Genomic DNA, 21,548 nt, shown 5'->3' with positions numbered 1-21,548 from the left:
GTAGGTGATTCAGATACTTTTTCAGCTTCAGTCCTTATAGGAAGGATGCTAAGGGGAGGCACTGCTAAAAAGACTTATTCAGCTTTCTGCCATTGTGGGCATCTTTATCTGATAACTTTTAGCACCTTTGTAACTCCTGCCAGCAAACACCCTTGAACAAGGCTCAGTTTGCATGCCTGATGAGCAGAGCACTGGAAATTGCTTGTGCTGCCCTTTCCCCGGGGGTGACTTGTGGCTGAGCAGCACAGTCACCTGTGGGCACAGCCTGCTCCTTCTGGTGCCTGCAGGACCTCTCAGGGCTGTGGGAAATGCACAGTAAAATGAATACTTTGGGCAGATTGTGCTCTGCCACTTGGGCCCCCAAACCACAGTTCTGCTGTAAATGCAACCTTGAAAAATAGGAAGCAATTATGCTTTTGCTTTTATATAAGATTCGGGCTAAAAAAGATCTAAACCTCATGGAAGTGGTCCTTAGTAAGGGATACTCTTATAAGAAGTTGTTCCAGAACTCAGAGATTTTCAAAGCATTTGTGAATGGAAAGGAAGTGTTCAGGCATCTGAGTAGTGCTTTTGTCAGAAGCAGAAATGTAGGGATATTTTGGGGGCTGTGTCTCTGTCAATGTAAAATGCTGCTGTTGAAGTTACAGTAGCCCAGCTCTGAAACTGAGGACATTCAGAATTAGCATCCTGCCCCTGGGCAGGGACTGCAGGAGCCATTCCCAAGGGACAGGTAATACCAAGCACCTGGAAAACAGGAGAGGCTCTGATAATGGTGTAATGTGAGGAGTAATAGACAGCTTAAGGTTTAATTAACTTACAGGCCACACTCCATGTGCACAAACAATGTTGAGTCAAGGAAAAAAAGCAATTGAACAGTAGAATGTTGTCATTGATCTTGCTTTAAAACCTTGCTTTAGGTGAGTTTAAACCATTTAGTCATTGAAAATAGTTGTTAGTGTTGTTAGTGATCAGAAATAGATAAGCTGATAAGGTGAACATAGCATGGAAATTCTGTTTTTAAGAGAATATAAAAAATTTGATTTAAAAACAAGATGCACCTCGATAAGGTGAAATAGACTGACACACCACCACCCTCTCTAAAGGGCTGTTTTCACATCTTCAGTAGTTTGCAGAAATGTGACCGGGAAAATGCAGTGTCCCTTTACAAAAAACCCAAACCAACACAGGCAAACATAAGAGAGCTCCTAGGCCAAGAAGTCAAGGAATGAATGTCAGAGGTGCAAAAATGCAGGTGTACAGTTTTGGGCACTGCTTGAACTCTTGGTTCTCAGCCCAGGCAGACACTGAGATTCACCCAGCTGTGCTCAGTTATTCATGAGGGTGCAGCCAGGTTCTGCTGCTCACTTTGCTTTGCTTTAGGGGGGATCATGTTTTGCCACCTCTGGATTTACTATAATAATTTTCCTTATGAAACTTTTTTATCCTTTCTATTTTTTCTAACTTGATTCTTCTACCAGCAGCATGTTACTCCCCCATCACTTCACCTGGATTGCATCCTGCACTGTAAAGCTGGCACTAAGGAGTGTGTGTTCTGTGCTTGGGCACACCTCTGGGGGGGTAAAGCTGCTTCAGGACCACAGAAAATCTCAGGAAGCACAAATAGATCTGTAACAAGGGGGTACAGTTTAAAGTGCTGCTGTTTTTAATCATCTCCAGGGCCAGGTGAGAATTTGGACATGCAGCTATCACTAATAAACACGGAAATAAGTCAGCTGAAATCTGGTGTTTTTCTAGGAGTTTTGTTGCCTTGTTTTTATTTTCTACATGTTGAACCTGGTCTAGCCCCTTAGGGCTTGAAGGATGCCTTGGTTTCCTGGAACTGCCATGCGATCCAAAAAAGCCACAATACTGAAGCGTGGTTTATATCATTTCCTGGTTCACATGGCTGGGGTGCATTGCTTTATTTCTGGTGGTTTTCTTTTCTCCTTTTTTTTTTTTCTTTAAATTCAGGTATCCTTTCCTGCCCTGTGTGCAAACAGACCTGCTTGGCGAGGGATGTAGTTGAGAATTTCTTCCTCAAGGATTTTCCAGTTGGTGATTCAGCTATGGCAAAGGTAAGTGAAAGCCACGAAGTTGTGGCTCGTGGAAAACACTGTCAGATGAGCTCTGAAAACAGAGAAAATCTTGTTTTTAACAAGATTTTCTGATAGCTTGCTTATGCAGCACTGTAATTACTTCATTACCAGAGATGAACACACTGCCTTCATAGTAATTTTAAAACTTTAGTTGAAGAATGAGTTTTACTCCCTGTATTTTAAATAGTCTATTAAAAATATTTAATCTATCTGTGATAATCAACATATTAGGAAGGTACTGAATGTCTTGGATTCCTCATTGTTGACTTTGAGTTGAGAACTAAGAGGACAATCATGGAATTGTTAGGATTAGAGGGGATCTTTGGAGGTCATCCAGTCGAACTCTCCACTGAGGCAGTGGCACAGGGACACATTCTGGTGGGTTTGAATGTCCCCGGAGAGGGAGACTCTGTGATCTCCCTGGGCAGCCCTTCCAGTGCTCTGACACCCTCAATGTAAAGAAGTTGTTCCTCATGTTGAGATGGAACATCTTGTGTTTTAGTTTATGGCCACTGCTCCTCATCCTGTCACTGGCATCACTGAAAAGTGTCTGGCACCATCCTCTTAACCCACTTTTGAGATATTTATAAGCATTAATGAGATCCCCCTCAGCCTTCTCTCAACTAACCAGGCCCAGCTCCTGCAGCCTCTCCTCACTGGGGAGATGCTTCAGACCCCTCATCCCCTTTGTGGCCTCTGCTGGATCCTCTCCAGTATCTCCTTGTCTCTCTTGAGCTGTGGAGATCAGAACTGAGGAGAATGCTCTGGATGTGGCCTCTCTGGACAGCTCCAGAGGGACAATCCCCCTCTCTACCTGCTAGCCCCAGGAGCTGGGTCTTGGCTCAGTTGTTACACCAACATCACCATTAGGTCATGTGAGCAGTTACAATTTTCTGATTGTCTGTTTTAATGATACAAAAGTCACATCATATTGCAGTTTCCCTCTGGGGAATGGACTCAAAGGGAGGTATTGGATTACTGCTTTTGCCTTGAATTGATATTCATTGTGCACAGGTGGATTTAACTTCAGTTAAATACCCAGTGAGCAGGCAGGGCTATTCTCACAGCTTTGCAGTTGCCACTGGTCTGGGGGGAGAGGAGGAGCAGAGAAAGCTGGGTATTGTTAAAGAGAAAAAAAAATGTGTGATCTAATCCACAGAGTGTTCTGGGGACATAAAAATAATTAAGGCAAGCAAACTGTATTGAAATCTTCAGGTGCACATTGGTTGCAGAGTGCAACCTCAGTTGATCTAAAACAAGAAGGGGTGTATTAACATGCACTCTCCAAAGGGAGGAAGAAAATTCAGAAGATACTGCTGAGCTTTTAAAATGCACTTATTATACTGGGACTTCTTAATTACTGTGACTTGCATCATTTATTTTTCAATGAGAATTTGTGTAAAAAGGCAATCAGATGAGAATATCTAATGTCTTCAAAAGCATTAGATTATTTTTTCAAGCCATCCTTAAAAGAAGTTTTTTCTTCTCTGTAATCCCTCAGGAGTCCTAAGAGCAGTTCAGTAATGCAGATTTCTCACTGGAGCATAGGAGTACCCTAGAACAACTTGTGAACCTTCACAGTTTTCAGCTTCCTTTTTATTAAGTCAAATCATGTAGCTTTTCTTGCTTTCTATCTTTAACCACCACCACCACCACACTCCAAATGAAAGCCACTGTTTCACCACCTGTGACACCAAAAGGAGAAGCACCAGATCATCCACCTGAGACACATCTGAGCTGCCATCATCGTCTTAATTTTCCTTCTGTGTTCTGGTGTGAGTCTGTCAAGGCTTGAAGCAAAGTGTTTGGAGGCAGCAAGGTGTCTCTCAGTGTGTGAGAGAGTGGAGCATGAATGATAGGATGTGCTACATGCCAGCAGCAGCAGTTTTACAAATACACAATTTGGAGCCTCCTGCCCAAAAGCCCATTTCCACATCATAAATAATGCAGCTCTGGGAGCACTCTGCAGCTTAAAAGTGGTGTTAACACAGCACAGTGTCAATACACATCCCAGTCAGGCTGGCAGCTGAGCTGCTGCAGGTAAACCTGTGCTGAAGCAGCTCTGGTTATGGCAGGGAAGGCAGAGCATGCCTCAGCTTTTTCCTGAGCTGCACCTAGGTGGGTACATTTTAGACAAGTCCCTTCTTTTCATATAACAATCTTTATTTCCCAAATTAAATATTCTTGCATTTTGGTTATATAAGTTTTATTAGGCTTTTTGATTTAAATTATTGTATGTACCTTTTGGAAAACATTGCTGATAAGAAAATGGCTAAAGTAAGATATTGGTTTGCACAAACAATTCCCTCTCTAGACAATTAAACACATGTAAAACTTTGCTTTGTTGTTTTATTGTCAAGATTTGCCCAATCTGTTTGTGATTGAGTATTTAGAAACTCTGCAGTAATGGTTTGATAAGAGACCTGTTGTGTAAATGCCAGACCCATGGAAGGAAATTATAAAATTAATTTTAGCAAAACAAAAATTTTTCTTCCTGTGCTGAAGTGAGTCAGAGCTGGACTCACTTGTGTCACAGAATTTAGGTGGATATGGATGTTCCACAAAGTGCTAAAGCTGTGATTTAAAACTGAGACAACCAGCTAAGAACTGTGGTAGTTCTTCCTTCAGACTTTCTATTTCCTGAGCCACCATGGGGTGAAACCCTTCCCTTACCCTCACCAGAACTTGCATCAGGGGTTATGAGCTGGGCACAGACTGCTGTGTCCTTCTCTTCACATTTCCCATCAGAGAGTTGGGATGCAAATACTTCAACTCCCAGCTGAATTGAAGATCAGCTGATGCCCAGCAGAAAGGACCCCGTAGGAAGTGATTTTTTCATCTATTCCCATTTGCCTGAGTAGCCCTGAGTAGAAGCAATATTGAGGAGATTTGTGTGTGTACACAGCTGCAGTAGATATACTGAAATCTTGAGGGAAATGCTTCAGTTTAATAAAGTGGTGGCAAAGCATTGCTTTTTATGCTTTGATAATGGTAAATTTGCATCACTGTGCTCACTCTACCCATGAGTACCTGTTTGTGGCTGTGGTGAGCCAAATACATCAATATTGGGAGTTTTGAAACAAGGTGTTTTATGCCTAAAGCAAATCCTTTTTGGAAGAATTATCATTGTAGCTATTTTAAAATTACTTTTGAGTTCATTCTGGATACAGGATGTTGAGTTACCCGCTTCATTTCTGTGCTGCTCTGTTCATGTCCCCCCAGTGACACGCCCAGGCAGTATGGCCTGTATAGCAATTCCTAAATTGTTGAATCAATGCAAAGAATACTTAATTAAGGTTTCCAGGTCTTCCTGTGTCTTGTGTTTCCAGTTCACTGCATGTGATATCAAGATACAAACTGAACTCATTTCTGGTGAACTCGTTAGAGGACAGGAACTAAGTATTTCATTAATAGCATGTGGGTGTCCCCATGTTGTTTTCTAGATTGTCTCACCTGCAGGATGTTTTATGTATTTTCCTGGATGTTACACAGTTACAACCAGACTCTTGAAATGACTTGAATTGCTTTAGTCTGAGGACAAAAAATATTAAGCTCACCCACCTGAACCATAGTGTGTTAATGACGGCAGTTTGTACAGCTGGTTTGTCATGCGTGTGTGTAATTGCACTTCTTGTTCTTAGAGCTGCTCCATGTGCAAAGAGAAGAGACCTGCCCACAGTCTCTGCACCAGATGCAATAAGTGGTTGTGCAGCTCATGCACAGAGGAACACAGACACGGCCAGGAGCCTGGAGACCACTTCTTGTCTTTATCCCTGAAAGGCTGCGCAGGTACTGGGGGCATGCTGGCATTTCCTCTCTTCTCATACCAGTTATTCAGCTGCAAAGGGAGCAATTGCAGGCTCTGTGTGACTCAGAAGGATGTGCATGTGTCAACACGAGATCAGGTGATTTTTCTCCAACTTTGGGGCCATTGCCACAATCAGCATTCCACGGTATTGGAAAAAAGTTTGGATATTTGTGTTTGACAGATAGAAAAGATCCTATGTGCCCTTCCAATCTATGGAGTGATGGGACAGGGTTAGGAGGGCTACAGCAGCAACAGGCCTTGCCCTTCCAGTATTTCTGTCCCAGTTTGGGGAATTTCATTGGGGAAGCCATGACAAAGCAATTCCTGTGCATATGGACAAGGTGTGTGAGGGAGCCACAGACAGCAAAAGGCTGTAATCTCTACAGGATGGTCCTTTCAATTTGTGCTTGAGCAAGCATAAATTGAGCCCACTGGCAAATATGTCTCATCCCTCTACAATGGGGATCTACAGAAAGTATTGCCATCTCCTATTATTACTCTTCATTTTCTTTACTAATAGGTCAGAAATCTGCTGCACAGTTCAGCTAATCTAAACTTATATAGCAATTTTTAACTAAAAATAAGAATTTGTGCTGTGTGCTTATTTTTCTTCATAAGGAAGATGAAGGATAGAAAACGGAATTAAAAACCCCCACTGATTTTTTTTTTTTTATTTTTCTTTAGGATTTTTCTTGTAGAAGATTTGACTTGCTATAGAAGTTTTTTTTAAGTACTGGGTTGTCATATCAAGCAGAGTTTGAGGCACTTGAGAGAAAATATGCAATTGCTAAATAGAGTGTAAACAAAAGTCGATAAGAATGGTAATAATAAAAACCAAAAATTACATTTAAATGATTTTTGGGTCTTTTCTAGAGAATAATATAAACTGGAATCCCCCAGTTTCCCCTCAAATGTCCTGGTTGGATGGACAATATGTTTTTCTTCTTGAGTTGGTGACAAGATAAGGACTGTGGTTTTGAGGCTCCAATTGTTTATAATTTCATGTCACTTTAGCTGAGATTACCATCTCACATTGTTGACAAATACTGGTAAGAAATTATATGTGTGGCTTAGCTGTGGGTCTGTGTGTGTGCTCTATAAATAAAAAGATGCAGACACATGGAAACATGAGAGAGAATTTTAGTTTACTACTAAATTCCCAGTGTTGAACACAACATAAACAAGGAGCTTGGTAGTACATATATAGACTAGTTAATAGAGAAATTATTTGGAATGTAATTTTATATTATTTTTATTATTATTATAGTATGTTTTATCTATTTATGACAGATATGCCTTCAGAACAATTCGAAGAAAACAAATCTTGGGATATACAACTCAGACTGTTGTTTGTATTTTTTCCTTCTGGAAATAAACTCACAGCATTGTCAGTCAGGAAGGATTTAATGTGTTTGCTGTAGGGTGTTCTGAAAACAGCACCATCTTTGTAAGCTCTTGAAACTATTAAGAGGTCTTGCACTTTTAAACTGTTCCCTCTTTTGCCAATTCCCTTGTGAGGGCCAGACCTCCTTCTGGCAGTGTTAGATTCCTTGGCTCAGAAATGAAGTCAAGTAGCAAAACACCCTCACCAAGCACATTAAATCCTTCCTGTTCCTAGTAATTTTAATAAACTATTTATTGAGCTTTTCTTGAGAGGAGTCTGAGTCATTGAGAATTATGGAGGTGGAGGCAGAATTCTATTAGCTGAGATTTCTTTTCCAAAATTGACATCAACTGATCAGAGGAGCAGAGATTTTAAAACTTTCTGTTAATTATTCAAGAGATCCACCTGAGATAAAGAAAATATAGGCTGTAGAAAATGGTGACTCAAATGATGAATTATCAGAATTTAGGGCAGCTGAGCTTTCCCTGCTCACCAAGGGACCTTCTTTTTAAGAAGCTAAAATGGGTAGTTGTGGTTAGGTATTTGCTTCTAGAAAAAAACAAGGCTGTGCCCTTGTTTAGTACCTGATTTCTAAGTATTAAACTTACTACAAAACTGAAAAGTGTTGCTCTGAGTTGAGTAAAAACTAGGTCAAGAATGCCACGGCTCAGTGGCAGTTCTCACTGATATGTCAATTGATCCAGGGGATTACTGGCTGCAAAGGCTGTGGGTCTGTGTTGCAATTAGATACTACTGATTTTATTCTTAGTTTGCATTTAAAATCTGCTTGTCTCTTAAATCTGGCATGGTATTAAAAAACCCCAATGAATTCTCTGGGATGATTGCAATCACCCAAAGTCTAAAGTACGCTTCAGAGAGAGAAAAAGGGGGAATCCTTCTATAGGATTGTAACCTCATGATATTAACTACATGGGCATTAAAGACCACATATCATTGTCAGTTTGAGTTTAATATAGAAAATTTGATCTTGAGCTTACAGATAAATAGCTTGTATGCCTGAAGCCACTGAACACTTTGAAAGGCTTTTCCAGCCCATAAACTGTCAGAAAGTTATTGTGGTCTTTTTTTTTTTTTCTCTTTTAAGATGTAAAATCTGATCACATAGGGGATGTTCTTTGACATCCTCCTTGGATATATACTGGTTGCACAACCTTATGTGCTTGTCAGATGCATGTTTTAATAAAAGATACATATTTGCAATGTAATCAGAAAAAAAATTTGCTGTCAAGGTGAATTCAGTTTGATCCTTTCTAGTAGAAAATATTGGAGTGGGTTAAAAAAGCCCTAATCTAATTTCTTCCTTTATTAATGCTACCTATTAGCATTTGATTCAATAATGACATAAACCAATAGACTTTCCTGAAGAATAAAGCAGGGTACTGCAGTAAATAATTCATAACAATGTAAGCTATGTAAGGTTGTTACATAAAGTCTTGGCCTAATCTGTCACAAATTATCTTCTTGCACCTTTTTAAGAAGGTGGAATGAGAGTCAATGGAACTGGAGGAAATAAATGAAGAAATATTTAGAGTAGATAGTAATCTAAAAACTGGGCAGTTTGACATGTGTTTTTTAGAGTGTGGCATGGATTTTTCCCATATGTGCATTGTCATTGTTAGCCAGGAGCTTTTCTTAGCCTTTGTACTTCTCTGTTGTGAATTTTACAATTTGAAAATGGAGCCAGTATAGCTTGCTGCACTCTGTAGGTCTGTGTAATTGCAATTGTTATCACTTCTGAATCTATGAAAGGCTTCATTTTGCTTCAGGATGAGAGTATGGTCTCTGCCCTACATTGTTTTTTTAAAAAGTATGTTGATAAGTAAGAGGTTTGGTGCGGGAAAATGGAAATATTTCTTCTTATTTCATATGAGCAGATAATGATGTATAAATTATTAATGCCTTTATATAATTTAAATTTCTTATCAATATGTGTTATCTAAGAATACTTGTTTTAATTTCTCACATGTTGGTAAAGAGTAATGGGACAGTGTCTTTGTTGGAGTACTGTGAGGAAGCAACAGAGCCTTTCTTTGGTGGTAGAGGGTTGACTTTGCCATGGTTTCTCTTTCTTTTTCTGGCATTTTTTGTTAACAGTGTTCCTTCTTTCTAAAACTGTTCTACCATTCAGAAAAAAGGCAAAAGTAGATTCTACAGAAATAATCCTTTCACTTTGCATGCCCACTGTCCATTCTTACTCTTTATCACATTACTCTTTAGAAAACCTTTTTAAGAACAGATTCTAGGGCCTAATATCAGCCCCAGCTGCTGAAGTTTATGAACGGCCTTGCAACAAACACAAATTTGGAAAACAATTGCTCATGTGACTTTTTAAGAACAAAGGATTTCCTTGCTTCTGCTGTGACTCCAAGTTTATTTAATATATTTGTTGTTCTACATTTTACAATAGTTTTGTTGAGTGGTTTACCAGATCAGGGTATTTAGAGTTATGAGGCAGGTACTCCAAATCATTATACTTTAAACTCATGACAGTGTAGAGGACAGTATGTTTGTTTTGGTGGCTTGTTCCTGGCATGCTCAGTTTGTAGGATGTGTAAGGAAAAAATGCAAACAAGCCCAGCCTCAGATAATCAGATGGTTCCTGGTTCTGTGCCTTTAAAAAATGTCATTGAGACTTTCTGTGAAGCTGTGAGGTTGGTTACTCTCCTTCTGAGCTCTCCTTGTGGATGACAGCCTTGCTTTGCTTTCCTCAGCAGCTGAAGACGAAGCAAGGGAGTTTTCCTTGTTCTGTCCAGTGCACCCTCAAGAGGCACTGAAGGTGTTTTGTGAGACGTGTGACACCCTCACCTGCCGTGGCTGCCTCCTGTCAGAGCACAAGGAGCACAGGTACCTCACTGCACTGGGGCTCACCAGCACTGAGCCCTTTCCACACGTGCCTTTGCCCTTGTCTTGGTTTGGAAAGACAGGTCCCTGCTAAAGGAGACAGGAGCCTCCCCTGAAATGGAGAATGCAAACCCTCCCCACCCCTCCAAATTGCTATGAATAAGGGGGTCTCAGGCAAAAATATGGGAGCAGGAAATAACAGTTCTTTAATAGGGAAAGGGAAAAAACATAAAATGTTAAAATACAACAACACAATACACCAGAACAACACTGTCAGAGTCAGAACACAACCTGACACCCTGTGGGTCAGGGTGTTGGTAGCAGTCCAGTTGGAAAAGGGGCTGCAGTCCTCCTGCAGTGTCAGGCGTGGTTCTGTTGGAGCAGGGGAGTCCTGTAGGAAAGGGGTGTATTCTTCTCCACAGATCCGTGGAAGTAGCAGCAGCTGCTGTTCCTCTGGGGAGTCCAGTGGAGCAAAAGCTGAGCTGGTGTCAGAACCTTGCAGGTTATATCTGCATGGCACTGCTTGGCTCCTCCCTCTGGGCGGAGCATCTCACAATGGGATGCTATAGTTCTTATCAGTCATGTGGTGACATTCAATAGCCCCTTATCAGCAGATGTCCCCTGTTGATTATGATCACTCAGGAAGAGAGATAAGGAGCATTGCCCACTTGACACCAGACAACTGCCATACAGATGGCAATAGAATACATCTTGCCTTGCAATCTGGAAAAGCCCTTTCCCACCCGCGCCTTTGCCCTTTCCCAGCCGGGCCTTCGCCCTTTCCACCCGCGTTTGCCAGCTGAGGCTGCAGGCTGCTCTGAATTTAAAAGCCAAAAGCCACAGCAAACTCAGTTGTCTCACAGGTGATTTAACACACATCTATCACACTGCCCTGGCAGGAACCCTCCCTGCTTTTTCACCTGTTCACTCACGAACGTGGAAGACCACGGTGTGACAATTTCCCCTTCTTTCACAGGTTCAGGCATCTTGAAGAAGCGCTGCAAAATCAGAGAATTATCCTGGAGAATGTCATAACTAAGGTGGAGGAGAAAAAAAATGGGATTCAGGTTTCAGCTAAACAGATTGAAGACAGGTAATTGCTAAGCTTTTTTTTTTTTCTTTTTTTAATGGAAGTAGGTGATCTGTAAAAATAATATTTTCACTAAATGTAGGTTAGTATTTAGTAAATGGAATTAAATGCAGCTTTTTTTTTTTTTTTTTGAGGGTAGAAAAGAATAGGAAGATTTTAAAATTTCAAATTCATGTTTAAGTGGTGCTGACAAGTCATGGCATTGTAATGCATGATTCCATGCTCTTTGTAAGGCACATGACAGCTGACTTCAGAGTTAAGATTTCTTTATATAATCTGTTTCTAAGCTATAATTTGACAATATTACGAATTACCTTTATTACAAATATGAATTTTTAAGATACCTTATTTCTTCAAGAAATCTCAAAACAAGGTGCAATTTCAGTCAAGATGAATATAAAAATGAAAATATTTCATTATTTGAACAGGATTTCAGCTACTGATTATGCATTCAGTAGCTGTTGTATCTCTCTTCTGCATTAATAAAACCAAGAGTACAAATCTATTTATACTGGTTATAATCTAGTATAAAATGGAATTTTTTGGATGCATTATCTTTGTATTGTTGAAAAAGAACTAGAGACTGTTTCTGGCAGGATGTTTGAGAGAATCCATCAGCATTAGCAAGCCACATCCAGAGAGGGGTGGTCAGGATTCAGAGAAGTGGGGGAGAACTGATGGGAAATGATGGCACAACTCTCACTGCAGTTCTGTCAGTAGACGGATCAGTTCTTGTAGCAAATAACTGCTGAGCAGTGAATAAATGACACATCAGGGATGTGTACCTCTTACCCACAGGTTGCTTGAAGTAAAACATCTCTACAAAAAGGTGGAAAACCAAATAAAAATGGCCAAGATGGTTCTGATGAATGAAATCGATAAACGAACAAATATTCTCCTTGAACAACTGGAAGTAAGTAAGGCTAGTTGCATTTGATACCTTGGGAAATCAAGCTAAATTAAATTTAATCCCAGTGCCAGTGGAAAGAATATAGACTGAGGGAGCTACTGTCCCATTCCTTATATTTTCAAATATTTGGGGTTTTTTTTTGCAGACTTTGATGTGGAATCAATGGTTGACAAAGATTCAGGGCAAAGTGGCAAAATGTTTCTTTATCATGAGTGAACCACAGTTTCTAATGCATTTACAGAGAATATGTGTGCACCTTTCAAGTACTTAGAAAACAAACCAGATTCTGATTTTAATGTTTAATTTATAGGAGCCCACTAGCAGCACAATTAATCCCCTGTTTCAGAAATTATTCTTTGGTCTAATTTCTGTAATGGAACTTGAGTTTTGACTTTTCAGTTTTTGGATATCCAGTTGAAGTATATAAAATTTTTATTTTGAAATATGCTGAGGAGAAAAATTGCTGATCAGAATTTCCAGATGCGAAAGTGCTCACATGCAGATATGATCCAAGTTGTACAGGTTTCTTGGGGGTTGTGTTATTCTGTTAAACCAGGGCCAGAATGATGTAGATTGTTTGTTCCTGGGGAAGTCATTGCTCTTCCTGAATTCAGACTCATCTCCTGAGTTGGATTTGCTTCCTTTCTGTGATGGGTGGTTTAAAGGGATCGTGAAGAACAGTATTGATGCAAATACTGCATAATGCAGTGCCAATGATTGCATCTGTTATGTGGGTCTGAAGAATGACAGCCCTTTTCTACTGATTCATGTTATTAACAGAAAATCACCAGTGAGAGGAAGCAGAGGCTGGAGCAGCAACTGCAAGGTGTTGTGGTTTTAGGCAGACAGGTGGAACACGTCCAGAACTTCATCAGCTGGGCCGTGTGTAGTAAAAAAACCATCCCATTTCTCTTCAGTAAGGAACTGGTAAGAGCAATGCTTGTTGTGCAGTAATTGTGAGAACTGTTTTAAGGTTCTGCTGTTGATCAAATGAAATACTTTTCACCACGTTAGAATTGTGGGTAAAATCATTGTCCTTTAATGTATCACCAGATTGTGTTTCAGATCCAGCGCTTGCTGGAGACAAACTGTAACACAGACACTGGCCCTCCTCTGAAGATCAGGTTTGCTTGGGATCCTTCCTACTGGACTAAGCAGCTCTCCAATTTGGGTAAGAAAAGTATAATAGGCAAATATCCAGAGCTAGACTAGACGCATGTAGACCATACAGTGCCTCCCTCAAAGGGCTCTCCTTTTTTGTTTTGACATCCAGTTCTGAAACTCTTGCTATGTTCTGAAGAAAAGCAAGTGAGGCTGAACTCTCCTGTTTTTCTCTCCATTTATATCCACTCACCAAAAGACCATTTGAGACGTCTGCTGCTTCCATTCTCTTAGTGGCCAAATGAGCCGAGCACTGTTGAGACACTTGCAATTGACAGGTACAAAGATGGCTTTAAGACGCTGTCTGTACAATAATTACAGTGTTACCTATATAGCAGGTGTCCGTACTGTGATTCTGTTTCTCAGCAGCCACAGTTTTTCCCAGCTGCGATGGGTTTTTACTGTGAATTCAGCTCAGTGGGCTGATCACTGATCTAAGAGACCAGTTCTCTTCCCATTTTAAGGTATTAAAACCTAAAACACTATCAAAAGTATTTTAAAAGCAGGGAGTAATCTCTTGATGGACAAGATCATTTCATGGGTCACTTCTATTTCCAGCTTTTACAAGTCTCACCTACATAACATAATCTCTTATTTTTGTCACTTACCCCCTGGAAGCTGTTTTTGTACCTGTGCTTATGGATGAGAAGATAAGCTGATACTGCTGTAAAAACTGAAAGTATAAGCCATATCCATCAGTTAAGATAAAGTAAGGTCAATGTTTCAGATAAAGTAAGGTCAATGTTTCAAAGTGTTTGCTGGGTAATTCAACTGTGAGTTCAGCTGACATCAGTGGGAGTTGGGTGTGAAATGAAATACTAGATAAATATTGGAAAATTTATCTTGAATGGATGTTGGCAGACTGTTTGGATAGACTATTTGAATATCTTTTGCATTTGAAATGTGCACGATGGCCGTTTCCTTGTGTACAATTTTGATTGTATACATTTGTCAAAACCATAGGAGGGAGTAAATTTCCTGTTTTTATTCCAGGCGGTTTCACCATGGAAGGTGGACACATTACTCACCCAGATGTGCTGCTCTGTGGAAATATTCAAGGGTTACAACCCTCTTTGTACCATGGGCACCACTCCCCAGCCTCCCAGCTGGAGAGCAGCCAGCCTCACCAGTTCCCACCTGCGCTCCAATGCTCCGCGCCTGTGTGCTGCTCCCACTGCCTCAGCATTCCTCACCCAAACAAAGCCCAGCCTTCTTACCAAGACATGAGCCACCACAAGAGCTTCCACCAGCCTCCTGCACTTCATCAGCAGCACTTCCCTCTGCAGTACAGCCTGCAGCCCCAGGACAGGGAGCCGTGGGCTGCCCCCCAGCCCGTGAAGCTCCCGCAGGCAGGGCTGGAGCAGCAGCCGCGCTCGGAGCCGGAGAACGTGTCCGGGAGGGTGGCAAAGCCCTTCCCACCCCAGCAGCTGCACCAGGGCTGTGCTGGTGTGTCCCACGAGGCTCAGCAGGCTCCCACGAGCCACCCACAGGCTTCTCTGCAGACATCAGCTCTGGGAGTGCAGCTGGGCCATGTCCAGAAGGTAAAATCCAACCAGGTGCTGCAGCCACCCCCGCAGCAGCCGCCACTGGTGTCCCCCCAGCCGGGGCACGATGAGAGCACCCACAAGCAGGTCATCCAGCAGAGCCTGGACATCATGCACCACCAGCTGGAGCTGGAGGAGATGAAGAAGGATCTGGAGCTTCTCCTGCAGGCCCAGGGACAGTCCAGCTTGCAGCTGAACCAAGCCAAGCCACCTCAGCACGTTCAACAGACTATAGTTGGTCAGATCAACTACATAGTGAGGCAGCCAGCCTCAGCACAGCAACAAGTCCAAGATGAAGCACAAGTACGTTCTCCCAAAGTAATCTCCTACTGCATTTAGTCAGTGTAAGCTCAGAAGTTGGGCACACCTTTGAGATTTCATGTGTCTCTCTGAACTTTTTATTGGTGTCTTGTCTAAGCATGCAGCAGAGAGGCTTCATGCCTCATGCAGATTGGGCTAAAATTTTCTGTCAAGTTTTTTTTTTTTTTTCTTTTTTGCAAAATTTTTCTGCATAACCACCCAGGATCCCAAAGATCTGAATCTCTCACTAGGCAAGGTGAGCAGTAATGTGGGAGAATAAAAGCGCCATCACTCCTCCTTTGTAAATAGGTGACTGGAGGACTGCAGTAGTTGCACTCTGCATTTCAACTCCCTTTTTAACTGGAAACATTAAGCCCTGAGTCCTTAAAAAGCATTAGATTCTGCATTATTATTGAAGAGACTGAAGACAATTTCTTGGTCTGAGAGTTATTGCCCATTCTTTTGCTGCATGTCATTTAAGATTATCATCATTATCCACGCATGCTGTTGTGCTACAGTTTTGTCAGCAGGGCAAATCTCTTCCCTTTTCCTCTGTTTAGGGAGGAGCCTGCTTTCGAAAGAGGGACAGTCCTTGGTGGTGAGCATCCAAACTACAAGGCAGATCAGCTGCAGAATAAAGTGGCTTGGAAATTCATTTAAAATGCTGGAAAGGTGGCTCAGACTTGCCATTGTGTAAATTCTGTGGAGCTGCCACCTTGAGTAGTTCTCAAAGCAGATTACTTGCAAGGGCAGACTGCAGCCTTTTGGTTTAGCTGTACATTTCAGCAGGTGTATTAAGTTTGTTTTTTTTTTTTTTTTAAGAATTCATTAATGTGTGAGAGAACTTTCTCCATTTATGTCTCTGCTTAAGGTTGCCTTGAACACCTCTGTTGTTTTAGAGGCTTTTTGGGCTTTTCACTATGTATATGCTGTGAGTTGATGCACATTTGTTACTGTTTTTCTTCCTGAGATGTTGAAAAGACAAATCCTCATTTGTGATTTGTAGGTCCGCGAGAGCTCCTCAGAAGCTGATGCCCAGAAGCTTGTCATTCCTCTTGACAGAAGTGACAGTCCCTCCTTGTCACAACCATTAGATGAAGAAGCCAGTGGCAGGAGCCACTCCCCTGAGAGCACACTGCAGCAATCAACTTTCCATCCAGTGAAAAAGGTATAAAGAACTTAAAAAAAATAAATTTAAAGGCAAAATATGATTTGATAATATTGAATGTGGTGTTGGAGTTTGCAATCAGGTGGAAAAAATTAAAATGCAGTAAATTCAGCCAAATGGCTCATAAGTTTTGGAGGACACTCACAGCCTAACCCTGTGTGCATGTCCCAGTAAGGTTGCCAGCAAGAGCAGCTCTTCTAGAGGCCGATGGTGTTTAGGTCTGGCTGGCATGATTGTTAGACAAGAACTGGCAAATAAATAGATGCTTTATTTCTTCATTGCTTGAATTCTGCTTAGCTTCTATGTCTAGGGATTTAACTACTAGGACTCGCTAACTACCCTACTGGAAGGAGTTAATTTGAAAAAAATAAATAAAACAGGAGTCAGAGGCACTGATGAAATCAGTTGCCCCAGAAGCAGCGCCACTAATTACTGCTGGAGGCAGGGTGCCTGGAACTCAGCTATACTTCTTCTCATTGTTCATGTATAAGCATACAAATCACAATTTCTGTGTATCTAGAATATTTTATTACACAATAGAGCCAGGCTTTGGTCTTCCCACCTACTGTGAGGCTCTGACCATTGAAGAAGCAGCATGATCACAACCAGGAAGGCCAATAGTTATCACTAGATCCTTGCTGGCTCTGGATATCACCTGTGTTTTTAAAGCAGAGAATCTGCCTTTTGCTTCACTGTACAGCTTGTTTAAAACACTCCAAGCAACACATCATATTCTGGTTTTTCTAATCTGTTTGTTACTTCAGTGCATGACTAATTTTGTGTACCATGTAGAAGACTTTCATAGTATTTTTTCCTTGGAATTTGTCTGTGGAATGTTGTGGAAGTGCTTGTCTTTCCTTTCTATCCTCAAAGAACAAGTTATTTTTCCCTCTTTTGTATGTGACTTTGTTGATGCAACATACTCATGATGCAATACCCATCCAGAATTGTTGGAGATCCCTCTGGGAGTTGCAGAGATGTGGGCCTGGAAGTAGAGTGCAAATCAGATTTAAAAGCCACGAAGAAATCTGTTTTATGGACCTGTAATGGAAGGTTGTTCCCAACAGCTCAAGCAAGAAATATCAGAAAGAGGAAAGAAAATGGAAGCAGATGTGCAAGAGGGAGAGACTAGTGTAGTCTGATGGGAAAAGCAGGAGTAATAAAGGAGAAAAGGCTGATTTGTTGCTGTAGAAGCTGAGAAGGTGGCAAAAGGAGGATACATCTAGGGAAAAGAAGCATTTTTTTAAATGGTGCTGAGAAGCATATGCTCTTGTGCAGGATGCACAGGGGTGTCTGGTTTTTTGAGTTGCCTGGTACCTCTTCAGGAAGGGAGGATGTTCAACAGCTACAGAACCCCATCTGTTCTTGTATTCCTCTCTTCTAATGAGCTGCTTGGGATTGAAGACCTCTGGGTGTGTGAGGATACTGACAGCTCTGGCAAGGGCAAATTAGAAATGATGAAGGGGAAATGTACAGCAAGTAAACCCTTGAAATATCTTCTTTGTGAATGCTCATTAAAGATGAGGCTGAGTGCCTTTGCTTTACAATTGGATTATATCTGAGTTTAAATAGGAGATTGGTTTCTGTTTAAGAAGAAGGGAATGTGTCTGTTCATTCTCATCTGGTTCACCTGATTAAATGTTTTCACGCTTATCTCCAGACAAAAGTTTCTGCATAGGTGTTTGTCCATGTGCTCTCACATGGGCTATGTTCAGAACATTTCATCTCTCTCAAGATCATCTTGGAAGACATGGAGAAAGTGAATGTGGACAAGTCTGAAATACTAGAAAAATAGGGTGGAGAAAATGGCTAGATCCACCTGCTGCTGAGGAAGAACTGTTCTGTCTTTTGGAGAAAAATTGCTGTTGGACTTCTTGGCCTTGTGTTGCATTTCTGCTGAACTCTGGCAGCCTTCAGCTAGGCACAGTATTCCTAGTGGAGTACAGAATTCTGTATCTGGCTGAGGTTCCTTCATTAAAGAGAAAGCAGTGTGCACCTGAATTAACTGTTTAGTGATATGGTTGCAAAGATCTTTCCAAAAAGATCAGAAATAAAAGCTTTCTTTAGCTCAGTGGTTTCCTTTATTTTGGAGTGGGGCAAGGGTTGATTGCTCATGTAATTATTAAACCTCTGTGCATTAATTTTGAAATGTGTTTATGGTACAAATTTGATATTATTGACTGATAACTAGATGAACTGTCTGCATACAGAATTATATTTATTTGTAAATCAGTACAGAGAAGATGCTCTTAATAGCTCATGATTTAAATAGTTTGGGATAGTTTTCATTTGTTTTGCTCATTTTGGAACATTCATGGTGATATTTTGTCAGTCTTTCTGTCTTCCTGTATATTCCTCTAACTATTCTTTTCCTGTGAATTAATTTATTTTGTGCAGAATAAATGTTGCTATACTTAGCCCATTGGTTGTTTGATATAAGTTAAGTGCTGCACTTTGCATAACTCTGGGCTTGATTAGCACCTTCTTAAGAATACCACACTAGGAATGAAAGCTTTCTGTTGATGTGGAAAATGGATATAGTTTTCTCTTCGTATTCCTCTGTCAGAATACTTTGCTCACATAGCCAGGACCTCTGGTTTGGATTGTGGAGTTGTTCTGTCTCCATGCCTGTCAGATACCCAACCTCTCCAGTAAGAATGTCAGCACGGCAGAGAACAAATTTCTGAATAACTTTTGTGTTACCTGCACTGCATTTCCAGGGAGTTGTGCCAAACTCTAGCAAACAGATTTTACACAAGCTGTGGAATTGCTAATTTGCAGTGTGAAGGAATGAGTGCTCAATTAACTGTTAAAACGCAAAGTTTTAACAGTTTTGTGGAAAGGGTTACAAACCTCCTGCAACAATATGATTTTGCTGCTTTTACATAGTATGATATCAAGTTATTAATTTATGCACATGATTAGAGAGGTCACCTATTCTGGAATAAAGGTAAGAATAATTACATATTTTGGGCCTAATTGTGTTTCAGGAGTAATAACAGGAATACAGTCTGTTTTGTTTGCATCTACCTAGTTGTCATTTCTGGCTGTGATGAGCAAGAGGTCTATAAGGCTGCATCTAGCATTTGAAGAAATGTCATGATTACTGTACATCTAGAACACAAATTTGTAATTTGAGCCTCAGGCACCACTGCAACAGCCGCTGGTGTTGATGCAGAGCCAGCTGGACATCTCTCCTCCTCACACTCCATAAAGTGCACCCCCTTCTGTACTTTGGAGCAAGATCCTTATCTCTGTTAGTTCATCTTCTGCTTAAAGTGAATCTCTGAGTATGTTGTGCACTGCCTCAGTGAGTTATCAGTGAGCAGCTGCACCTGATCCTATATAAATATAGTCAGCAGCAGATCCTTAGGGAAGGGCATCAGAAACAGACAAATATAAACTGATGGTCCACTATCCCAGATTCTGAAAGCCAGCACTTCAAGGATTTTCTGACATGGAGGTTGTAGCCAGACAATTGTGGATGAGAGCTCTTTATAGACCCCTTGCCTGTGAATTTATCTAATTCACAATTTTGAGTCCATTTCAATCCTGGTGCAGAATACTCCTCAGCATTCTACACCAGTTGAGTTTTGCATTGCATGAGAAGTTCCTTTGCTTACCTTAAGTCTCTTGCCTGATACCTTGTAGCTTTTGTGTTAGGAAAAACAGTGAATAATCACTCTGTATTCACCCCATTCATAATATCTGTATTTTGTAAGTATACATTGAATTTATTCTTGAAAGTTTATTTTTGAAGCTTAAAAGGGAATGCTTGTCTCTCTAGAGTTGGGTGAAAGCCATTCTGTATTTTGGTCCTTTGTGTGTTTGACCATTTCCCCCATACTTTGTGGTTTTGATAAATAATTTTTGAGGCAGGGTGACCAAGATTAGTGAAGAAAGTGTAAACGTGGAAATGGTGTGTAGTGCATTATATTTGTTGTATTCTTTTTGATTCACAACAAGTCCCAGCTTTTTAGTTCAAAAACTCTGTCTCAAGCACCATAAAGTACCTGAAATGGGGAAATCCTAGGAAATATTCCATGCTATCCAGGGTGTACCTTCAGAGCAGTCTGAGAGGCTTCTCTTTTATTCCAGGTATATGCTGTGGAAGCATTTCATGAAAGACTAATGCAGTGATAGTTCATGGTGGAACTTTGCTTTTTTTTCCTTGAAAAACTCATGAAATTTTTGTGAAGGGTGCTGGAGAACAGAGTACAGATTTTATTTGATGGTAGTATTGCACAGAGCATGTTGTGATTGCTTAGTGACTGAAAGTAATCATAATTTAATATCCAACCCTAGAACTTCAAATCTGACCTTGGGACCAAAATGGATTTCTTGCTGCTCTTTTCTCCCCCTTAATTACTATTAATTTTAGAGGAATTAGTGATGAAGGAAATAATAGTCTGGTGTTTGGGGTACTGTAAATTTTTCAATTATGTATGTTTTTTGCTTTACAGAATTCAACTGCTCACGGCACAAATGCCTTCATGCCTTCATGCAATTAGGTACATTTCCCAGAATGTTAATTTTACAAAACCCTTTTCCTTTGACCTGAAAAAAAGGAGATAAATAAAACATGATGCTGCTTGCTCCATGCAATCTCTTCCTCCTTCATCTTTAAGCCCGCTCCAGTTTATTCAGACAAATTGCTCAGGAAGATTTGGATTCTTTTTTCCTCGTGAAAGCAGGAAGGAAATCCTTCGGATTCCGTTCTGAAACTGGGAGTGGGAAGCATGTGCAGCCCGTGCTATCAGTGCTGCTCTGTTAAGCAACTGGATTGGAGTAGTACATTTGTTTAACCTTCCAGCATAATGAGCTGCCAGGGGGATTGCTCCACTTAATAGCAGCCGTTCATTACTCTGCATCCATTTGCAGCGTGGTGTTTCTCCCATAGCAAAGAGAATTGGCGCTTCCCAGTTTTAGCTTCCTTTATCAGTGACACTTAATGTCAACAGCCCTGAGGCTTTGCCAAAACAATCCTAACAAATCCTAATCCCACTGTTTCAAGGTAAGTATTTGCTTCTCAGAATTCTTCTGTATTGGTGCTGCATGTTTACACTGGACCTTTTTGGAATGCGACAGTGATCAAAGAAATATCTGAACTGAACCATATGTTTATTTTTTGTTCTCTGCAGGCACTTTGCATGTTCTTTTTTCTTACTTTTCACTACCATAGCTAAGAAAATCGTGGTAGGAGGCGTTTTGGGGTGGTGATGCTG

At 40.8% G+C, this 21,548-nt stretch overlaps 1 protein-coding gene across 1 annotated transcript in view; it reads left to right on the top strand.

Annotated features, from left to right (window-relative positions):
• The window catches only part of TRIM66 (tripartite motif containing 66), a gene marked incomplete at both ends in the record, with an annotated part of 45,031 nt that overhangs the window by 9,004 nt on the left and 14,479 nt on the right, over positions 1-21,548 (top strand). The window contains 9 exons of the mRNA XM_084208005.1: positions 1,972-2,075; positions 5,738-5,885; positions 10,021-10,153; positions 11,127-11,243; positions 12,039-12,153; positions 12,931-13,077; positions 13,204-13,321; positions 14,305-15,158; positions 16,162-16,323. Of these exons, the coding sequence (XP_084064131.1) occupies positions 1,972-2,075; positions 5,738-5,885; positions 10,021-10,153; positions 11,127-11,243; positions 12,039-12,153; positions 12,931-13,077; positions 13,204-13,321; positions 14,305-15,158; positions 16,162-16,323 (1,898 nt within the window). The remainder of the gene's footprint in view (positions 1-1,971; positions 2,076-5,737; positions 5,886-10,020; positions 10,154-11,126; positions 11,244-12,038; positions 12,154-12,930; positions 13,078-13,203; positions 13,322-14,304; positions 15,159-16,161; positions 16,324-21,548) is intronic.

This window comes from Fringilla coelebs (assembly GCF_963513975.1).
Source record: "Fringilla coelebs genome assembly, chromosome: 6".
Taxonomy (NCBI): Eukaryota; Metazoa; Chordata; class Aves; order Passeriformes; family Fringillidae; genus Fringilla; species Fringilla coelebs.
This window is presented reverse-complemented; position numbering and strand designations above follow the sequence as displayed.